General features: G+C 41.3%; 1 protein-coding gene across 1 annotated transcript; it reads right to left on the bottom strand.

Moving 5' to 3' along the window:
• Positions 1-786: 786 nt before the first annotated feature.
• TPGS2 (tubulin polyglutamylase complex subunit 2) lies at positions 787-8,826 on the bottom strand (the record flags this gene model as incomplete). Its single annotated transcript, XM_009868212.1, has 2 exons — positions 787-874; positions 8,747-8,826. Coding segments are annotated over 2 exons (168 nt in total), but the record flags the coding sequence as incomplete, so codon positions are not given.
• Between the last annotated feature and the right edge of the window lie 1,046 nt (positions 8,827-9,872).

Below are 9,872 nucleotides of genomic sequence, written 5' to 3'. Positions count from 1 at the left end.
ATGAAGCACTGTGCAAACACTAGAGGCAATATCGACACTGACTCCAGAAATAATTCCAGTGAATGGACTTTAAGTGGTGGAAAGCAGAATAAGGCTCCAGTATGTACTGGAGTACACACTGGAGTACATACTAGTAGACTTTTTAATGAGTAAGAGGCATTAGCAGAGAGTAACTCTCCCTATTGCTTCATGACAGGATAATGTGCTAGAGCTGCTTCTCTCTCCATGAACTACAAGAATGAGTCTAGGTATGAGATTCAAACTACATATCTAAATCCAAGTGTAAATAGATTTCCACTGTACTATAGAATTACCTTTATGTCACGAAGACTTGTTTGGTTTCTAGCCAGTGTTCAGTGTACATATATATCTCCTCTGTGGAAATCCAGTACGTGCAAGCAATGGGCTTTGCCCTGTTGTCTCAAGAAGGGACCTCTGATGTGAAGTCTTATTTTTTATCTCACCCAGGATATCTCTAAAATAGCCTATAATCCCATGCAGAACTGCATTCACTTACTGTGAATTCACTTACTGCATTCACTTACTGTGTCGCTAATCAAGCTGCCCAGCAGCAACAAACTATTTCATTTTTTTGCGAAGTAAGGAATGGTGTTAATTTTTCATATAGAATGACTTGGTGTGTGTGCTTTAGCTCAGATACAGGATATTGACAGAAGTGTATGGACTGTGCAGAAATTAAGAAGTTTGAAATTAAAAAGATTCTGTAAAGGAAAGACTGGTTGCAATGAAATGAGGGTATCAGTGGAGGGGAATACATGGACTCACCATCGGTTTTCACACTCCAGGTCATCTGGAAGCCGTCGGTCATCAGATAGAAGTTCTTTAAATCCTCTGGCAATAAGCAGGAGTTTTTCTGCAAATCACAGTCAAAGTGTTATGAGAAAATGCAGAATGTGCCTCAAAGCCAAAGAACAAGTAAATACTGGTACAGGAATATTTGCCACCAAATGTTTTGCTCCACTCCAAGATGACTCAAATCAGCTCAAACATCTCATCCTAAAACCTTGAGAGAAAACTGCATGCTTGTTGAGTCTGTGCTACTCCATTAAAAAAGATGACTTGGAAAAATTTAATAGTGAGCAGTCAGCCATCACAAGAAGATTACATGATCATTCCTCAAGTGAGATGATGTATCATTCTTTGACACTAATAGCCAGTCCAAGATCACATATATAAAAATAATTGGCTTTTTCACATATATGGCTTTCAAGAGCAGAATTTTTCTTTAAGTGAAATCAGACTAAACCTACCTGTTCCACTAAAGCATAATATTAGCATGAGGACTCTCGTCTTCTGAGGGATTCCAAGTAGGTGAGAGATGCATAGACTCAATAGCTGCACATAATAAAGCGGTATGTGTGAAAATACACACAGAGTCAGTTTCACAGACCTGCTGGTCTAGCCTCACCCCACCAAGCTTCAGTGCTTGCCTGGGGCTCCTTTGTCTGCTTCCTTCTGAGCCAACAGTGAAAGAGGGAACTCCAGTGAGCTGGTGAGAGTGCTTCTAAGAATCAGGACCCTTCTCCTATACCTACCTACCCTGGTTGTGGAAGGAGCTTTTCGTTAATGTAGAGTCTTCAGCTAAGCAACAAATATGAGGAAGGAAACCTCAGAACAAGAAGCTCGAAGAGCTATAGGCAACTGCAGCAGAGCTCCTGATGACAGGACTGGCTGCAGACCAGTGACTCTGTTCCCGCTTATGTGTCAAGAACACAAACTGAAACAGTACAGAAGTCTGTAAGTTTTAACAAGACAAGCAACATCGTTTATAATTGTTTAGAGAAAAAACAGATTGAGAAAGATTGAAGTGGGTTCACATTTAAATTATTGTCAAACTCAAGACTCAAAACAAGTCAGACCTCAAAACTCAGGATAGTTTCCAATGATAGAGGTTCCACAGTGTCTGTGCTGGCTTGTGCAAGGGCTGCACCACTCTCCTTGTGAGAACAGTTTTCCTAACTGCAGTTTGAACCTCCAAACTGCAACTTGTGGTCATTCTCCCTTTTGAGTCCCACGTACTTTAAACATGCTCAGGAAAAAAGACACAAATAAACCACCTGACGGTCAAGATTCCTCACTAAACCAGGAGGACAGAAAACTTTAAAATGTTGATCCGAGACCTGTTTATAATCACAGGACTCTGGAAGCTACATTTTACATGGAAAATGGACCAGTAATGTGAGATTTGCAACACAGCACATCTGATAATTCAAATACTTTTGAACCGGACTTTCAGCCTTTTCTAAAAAAGGTGCATTTCACTGAGCCAGTTTTAAAGACATGTTGGACATGACTTGCTCTTTGTGTAGTGAGTTTGACACTCAAAGGAAGAAAAGACAGAAATTACAAACTTTGAGAAGATTTATAGGTCAGTAGTGCTGTCCCTCATATAGGCTTACCCTGTCACAGATCAAGATCTTATCCAGGTAGGTATTCACAACCTGGCCTCAAAGGCCTGGGTAGGTTTTGGAGCAGTTACAGAATTGCTTTGGAGAAAGCAGAAAAGTCAGATGTTAATAGCTTTCCAATACTGTGCCCTCTGCTGAGACTACCTCCCTAGCTACTTGAAAATGTAATATTCAAAGTCTTGTAAAATAAAGGAAGAATATTCTGGTGACCAGTAGCTAAGAAAGAGAAATAAGTGCACACAATTCATGTAGCTCTGTTTCACTTGGGCCATCAATTTGTAACACGTCAAGAGATGACGCTAACGCTCTTATCCGTGTCCAGAACTTGTGCATACCCAGGTATCTGCTCTGATACCTGCTCAATGCATCTACCCAGCAGGAGCTACCTGCCAGCTGTGCATCCAGCTGCAATGCTGGCCGCTGGTGATCAGTGACTGGCATGAGCATGGGAAGGCACTGGCCTCCTTCTGTCCATATCCCCTCCCTCCCCTAGGACCAGGGCAGTCCTTCAGCCTGTTAAAGCCTTACTCACAGTCACCTTCTCTGAGTTGTTACAGTCCCTGTCCCCTAAACTGTTGTGTATATGCTATGAAAGACCCTCTAACCCACCTACAACCTAGACTCCTGTGTGTTAACCTACTTACTAAGCATATCCATTCATGCCAACAGACTGCTACTGACAAGTTCCAGGTACTAAAAGCTTTGTAGCTTGCAACAGGGCAGATCACTTCACTCGTCCTGGCAGTAGACTGGTTGTTAGCACAGTGCTTTCCTAATCCATGGGAAATCTTCAGAGGCAACAGATATTAAAGCAAAGAATCTGATGCTGTAGGAACTTTGTTTTGAGAAGAATTTACAGTCCTTTGATAAGAGCTTGCTGATATCTGAGGCCCTGCTGGTAACTTTCAGGAGATTACTAAACTACATGGACATATCTGAAGTTATCCAAACGCTTTTAACAGACATATCTTCTTCTGTGGGTTGTTCTCAGTCCTAAATATTTTAAATTTCATGCTGCACTTTCACCACTTCCAATTTCAAGGTGTAGCTGCAAGCAGAATGACTAGGTCTAAAACTATGAGGAAAGCAAACATGACAGATCTGCTGCAAAGCCTCAGGAGAGTATAACTGTTTACACAGCACTTTCAGCCTATGTCAAACCCTTTAATTTTAACTAATCTATCCCAGCAGTAAAAATACATATGCAAACAGCTCTCCTGACTTCAGAGGGTGTTCTCCTCTGAGTAGGAAAATCAGATTCATTGGGATGACAAAAGCTAAGATTTTAAAACTTGCACCACAGTATCCAGTTAAATATTACTATAAACCAGGCACAGCCCAATTCAACGCACAGCTGATTAAAATAAGGCAACAAAAGAGATAACAACATCTGGATAGGCCTTCTGCACTGAATCCTCCTTTTCTGGATGGAAATATTGTGCATGTTTTGTGCATGTTTCTCCCCACTTGATTTTATGATCCTCTTAACCAGGCCTCTTTGCACAATATTCCAAATGAGTGCAGAATACATGGGTGGAAAATGCCATATGAGAGCAGATATATAAAGAAAGTTACTCCAATACCAGTCTCTCCCATCTAACAGAGAGGACTGATTGATCTGTCATATTATGTTCTGCCACACAGTCCCATGATGTTAAAGGAGTGGTCTTCTGACAGCAAAGTCAGAAAAAAAAGCCGCCATTATATATTAAAAATGGCTTCTCAAACTCTGTACTCCTGCTCAACTGGTAGTTTGCAGGGTTGTGACCTCCAGCCCCATAAAACACAATATTCCTAATAATGTGCCAGAAGTGGCTTAACCATAGCCCTGGCAAGCAGCTGTTTTCACTCAAGTCATCTGGTTACACTCATCAGCTCATAAAATAAAATATCCCCAGTGCACAATATGGTGTGTGAGGTCTATTTCTTTTGTTTATTGTCTGTAATACTCCCGAATAGTCTCCCAAGAAAGCAGTCCATTGAGGATACAGAAGAATGTAAGAACCAGGGTAGTTTTGCTGCCAAGGCCTGATCCACACTGATACATGGCAATTCACTTAAAGCACTGTTAAAACAGTGCCTCCCAAACAAATATCCTAAAGAAATGAACAGCAATCAAAACATACAGCTCGAGAGATTTCTCTAAAAAACAGTTTTACACAACATTTTGGAAGAGAAGGAAGGGATTTCTGCTCCTTCTCAGGACTTAGAAGTAGCAGAGCAAATCAGCAGCCACCCTTCTCTCTCCCTAACATCATGCTGCTTCATGACTGGTCTACCCTAGATGCCAGTGAACGCAGACGTTATTTTATGCAATCTGTTGCAGCTTTTATAAATGCGATCTGGGGAGGGCTCCCGGGAGATGACCTTACTTGGATTTTGTTCCCTGAGAGGCACAGGACTGGGGCAGACCTGATCCTCCACCACAGGAAACAGGATCTGGCCATTTTCTTGAGGATGCTCTTGTGTTGCCAGTTTTTTAAACAGAGTATTTTAAGACCTCACAGGAGGAGGACACTGCGTTGAAAACACTATCTACCTCCCAGAAGTCCTCCAGCCTCTCACCTGCTAGGCAGCTGGAAGAAATACACCTTTCCTCATGCTGGATTCACTTTGTCACCTCTCCCATGGTCAAGGCCACAAGGCAGGTTCAAGACGGGCTCATCTTGTGCTCCTGGGGATGAGAAATGGCAGCCTGGCCTAATGCTGAGTGAGGACATTACAAGGAGGATGGTAAGAAGGATCCCTGTGGACACACACACCTGTATACATACTTCTGAGTCAAAAAGAGATGTGGTAGAAGCAACAGCCAGGAACCACCACCACAGATCCCAATGAGAGGACACCCAAAGAGAGCTTCTAAACTGCTTGGCAGCCCAGGACAGCCCAGCCAGGTGCAGTTCAGACACCACTAGGAAGCCAGTTAGAGGAACAGGCAGAATAACCCCTTTCATTTTGCTTGGCCCACTATGGTGCTGAGCTCTGGGACATTCAGCTTCCCCTAACAGACTGCAATTTTATATTTTTTGAAAATCAAAACAATTATGTAAATGACTCAATTCTCTTCTGGTTGAGGCAAAAAGAAACTGTGGTTCAGATATCGTCATGGCAGATTCCAGTGCCTCCTAGCCATACTTTAGTATAATACCTGCTTTTAAAAACTGCCAATGGAAGGGAAAAAGGCAGTTGCCAGCGTTATTTTAGAGTGGTAACGGGTTCATAGGATGATATACAATTATTACCACTGGTGTTCCAGTGAACTGATAACTGTTTTAACTTCTCTGTTGCTTGGGGAACTTTCTGGGGAAAAGATAACAGCTTGGTAAGTTTCAGTATCAGGAAAGGTAAAAAAATGATCTGTTTTTATTAAAATATTTTTAACTGCTTGAAAGTTTTGGGGAAACAATTCTGCCCATGTAAACACTTGACAAGCATATACCTTAAATATTTTTGTGAGAGTGCGAATTTCCAAAGAAATATTCAGGATTTATTTCAGATTTGATTTCCTAATCAAAGTATAAGAATAAACAGTTCTTTCTGCTTCTACAGAAAGACTTGGCAAAAATCTTTCCTGCTCTCCTACTGTCTTACTGCACTGGCTTCTGTTGTGATGCTCTTCTTCCCCTTCAAAGACTCATGGCAGCTAATGGACGTTCAACACACTGATCTAAGATTTTAAAACTTCCCTCACAGTATCTACTTAAATACTAGCACAAACTGGGCACAGCCTAATTTAACAAATACAGATGAAGGAGACAAAACCAATGCACATTGTAAGCATTATTAGAATATAATTTTAATAATTTACAATTAAAAAACCTTGATTTTCTTATAAGAGTTTCTGACTACCATAGACTTCCTCTCAGCAGAAATATCTTTCCATTGCAAAACTGAAGTAGGTCTGGAAAATTTGCTTCCAGAAACACATGTAAAAAACCCATAAAAATCTTCAGAATAGAGCTTTTATTCAGTGAGTCTCAACAAAAAGAGAGGGTTCTTTCTGGAAAAAGAATATAATTTTGGAAATAGTTTTATCAGTTTTCCCTAGATTACACAAAGAGCCCTGAAATTATATTAATAATCAAAAATAGAGGAGAGTTACAAATACAGAATGTGATAACATCAGGTTAAAATCTCAACTAGAAGAAATTATTATGTGCATATGTATTGCCACCTAGTGGCAATGAGAAAAAAAAAGTTATAAAAGTGAACATTGGGTACACATAAAAGCTTGTGTTCAAACTCAAGGAGGATGAGTTTAAGGAAAAGTGAGGTACAGGTTCATCCTGGAAGGGTCCTGTAAGGTGTTGAGTGCTTTGAGCTTAATCACCAATGCAGGACATACTGCAATTATCTAGACTGTATGAGATACCGGACCTCATCCTCAAAGCTCAAGAAAAATCTCATGATGAGATATTTCAGATTTTGTCAATGTAGTTAGATCAAAGAAATAGGTAGCAAAGTTCTTCACCGTTAGCAGTCCAGCTCAACGTACCTAATTTTAACCATTTACTTTCACAACTAACAATCAATCAGGGCAGCGAAGGGGAGCTGAAGTTCTGTTTTGACGTCTTTGGAGCAAAGTGCTTGGGCCTACAGCAGTTCAAAGTTTGGCTTTACAAGAATAGCTCAATTTTTAAACAACCCAAATTTAGTCTGGAGGAGTAGCACTACCTGAAAGTGAGAGCAACACTGTACTCAGAAGCACTCCTGTCCACTCAATAGAAGAATGAGCAAATGTCACTCTGCGGCTCCCAGATCGAAGCTGGCTCACAGTCAGGGTGCTTCAGACTTTCCAGCCCAGTTAATCTGACACCTGAACAAGAGCTACAGGGAATCAATTCACACAAACCTGAAAAACCAGACATTTCTGCCTGACCACAGTTGCTGGCTACCGTACAAGTTTTCAGCAAATAACACAGGTTTACATTACATACATTCTGACCTGGGTTTATAAATACTTGACACATATGACTAACTGGGACAGGGCACTACCAACAGTAGTGCAAGATTTTTCCCTGCTGCTTAAGAAAAACTGTAAATGGCAAGGTGTCATCAAGGGGAAGTTATTTTATGTAGTGGTAACGAGTGCAGTCTCTAGAAGCATGTGCATTGGGGCATAGCCAGGGTTGAAGCAGAGAAAGGATGATTCAGTCAACTCCATCCTCTGCTGTGCGCCTTTCCGAAGGCCAGTCAGCTTCTACTGTCCCTACTCTATGTATTAGTGATATAAAGCAGTTATTCCTCCATGGCCATGGGATTGATAAACACATGAATACTCAAAAAGGGGACCAAAAGTGTCATCTCTGTCCATTGGAGTCACATGACAATATTCATGAGCCCTCTGGTCATGGAGTTTGATGGATTTTCATCAGCTAACATCATAAAGGTAGCACGTGTCCTTCATAGTCTTCTAGAACAGGCAATGGGACAGGCCTTGGCCAAAAGATTGGGTCAGTTAGAGAAGGTGGAAGGAGGTGCTACAAGAAATGCAAGTGAATAGCTGAGACTGAAAAGAGAGATAACTGGAACAAACCGAGCGTTTCAGTGGTATTTTCCAACTTGAGGCCTTTACCTATAGTGGCCATGAATAATAAAGAGCTTTTTAATTTTGTTTGAAAGGGAGTTGGAAAATGACTTCAGATCTGAGTCAGAATCATCTTTGTTCTCCACTATGTCACCATTGTTGCTGCCTACTACAGTCATGTAATTTGTTCTTAGAGTTGTCACTGAGTATATCCACGTTGACCAAGTTTCTTTAACAGATTAGGTGCATATAAGATCGAGTGATACTCAATTAAAAAGAATAAATCAAAACACCAAACGTTTAGGCTTCACTGTGCATCAAACTTGGTAACAGGCTGTCTTACAAACAAACACAAGGTAGCTGTAGAATTTGACACTCTCCATGGGCTGCTGTACATTCATAGAATCATAGAATTGTTTTGGCTAGAAAAGACCTTTAAGGTTATTGAGTCCAACCGTTATCTAACTCTGCCAGGCCCACTTCTAACCCATGTCACTAAGTACTATATCAAGATGCCTTTTAAACACATCCAGGGATGGTGATTCAACTTCCCTCCGCAGCCTGTTGCAGTCTTTGATAACCCTCTGAGCGGAGAAGTTCTTCCTAATGTCTAACTTAAACCTTCCCTGGTGTAACTTGAGGCTGCTTCTTCTTGTACTATTGGTTGTAAGCTGTGAGAAGACACCAACATCCACCTCTCTACAACCTCCTTTCAGGTAGTTATAGAAAGTGACACAGTCTCCCTTTATTTAGACTGACCTCACCGCAGCAGTATAACAAAAATACTCACTTGCTCCCATGAAATGATTGTGTGGCGTTCAGCTGGTTCCTTTTCCACAAATGTCACCTCAGCAACTCCTGGAGAAGTCTCTAAATGGAAAAGAGAAGCACGTTTGCAACTGGCACGAGTGACATCAACACCGCGAACCAGACAGTTTTGCAAGTTAACCTGACTGACAGCTGGGGAAAAGGCATTAATGACTGCAAGCATTGTGCTGGTGACTGAGCAGTCATTTTCTTTCCTGTCTAACTCTACTCAGCACGTCTTGGCATGAGAATGCCCAGTGCTGCACAAGATGCCATCCTTTGATGCTTTTTAGAGGTACATGTATACATGCATACACACACACACACACACACGCATTTTGTATTCAAGGCGTGATCTTTTCCAGACCATTCATGGGAAAATCAACCGTAGGTTGCTGAGCAAACCCTAAAAGAGAGACAAATCTTTCTTTGTAAGCAAGCCCTGTGGTTTCAGTTGGGTAGGATATTCTCATCTTGACACAATATGTTGCGCAGTGTTGCTGTGAATTGCTAACAACCATTTTCCACAAAGAGGGGGACACTTCACTGCTGGATTCAGTGGATTTGAAGAAACACAGAATCTGATCCTGCCGAGGGGATCTGCATAACCAAACACCAGTTCTCTGGAATCCCAGCTCGATGCACGCAAATCCACTATATGCATCAAGCTTGTAATTTATAAAAAATCGGCTAAATATTTTATGGGAAAAAAATGCTATATAAATGCAAGATACAGATCTACATAGTGCTATCCTTGCAGGTATGTGACAGCAGAACAGTCTCCTTTGCACTCATTATTTTGTAATGTTTTACTTCATCTACAGCCAACTGAAATAGTTCCCACTGACTTCATTCACTTTGGGTTAGGTCCAGAAAGACTACTAACTTGTTTGTGGGAACTGCAAGACCAGCACACAGACCATGGAATAGAAGCCCAGACCAGCTTTGCTGTCAAAGTATTGGCTCCCAAAGCAGTCACACATATTAGAATCACTTTCCGTTAAAACACACACAGTGCAGTACACAGGAAAGGCAAGCACCAGAGAGGTTTGATTTGTTTTTTATCTCCGGCTCTGGGCTTTTAATTCTAGCAGTTACACTGTCCTTGC

This window comes from Apaloderma vittatum, unplaced genomic scaffold (genome assembly GCF_000703405.1).
Source record: "Apaloderma vittatum isolate BGI_N311 unplaced genomic scaffold, ASM70340v1 scaffold40140, whole genome shotgun sequence".
In the NCBI taxonomy this organism is placed as follows: Eukaryota; Metazoa; Chordata; class Aves; order Trogoniformes; family Trogonidae; genus Apaloderma; species Apaloderma vittatum.
The sequence above is the reverse complement of the archived record's forward strand: the minus strand, read 5'-3'. Positions and strand labels throughout refer to the sequence as shown.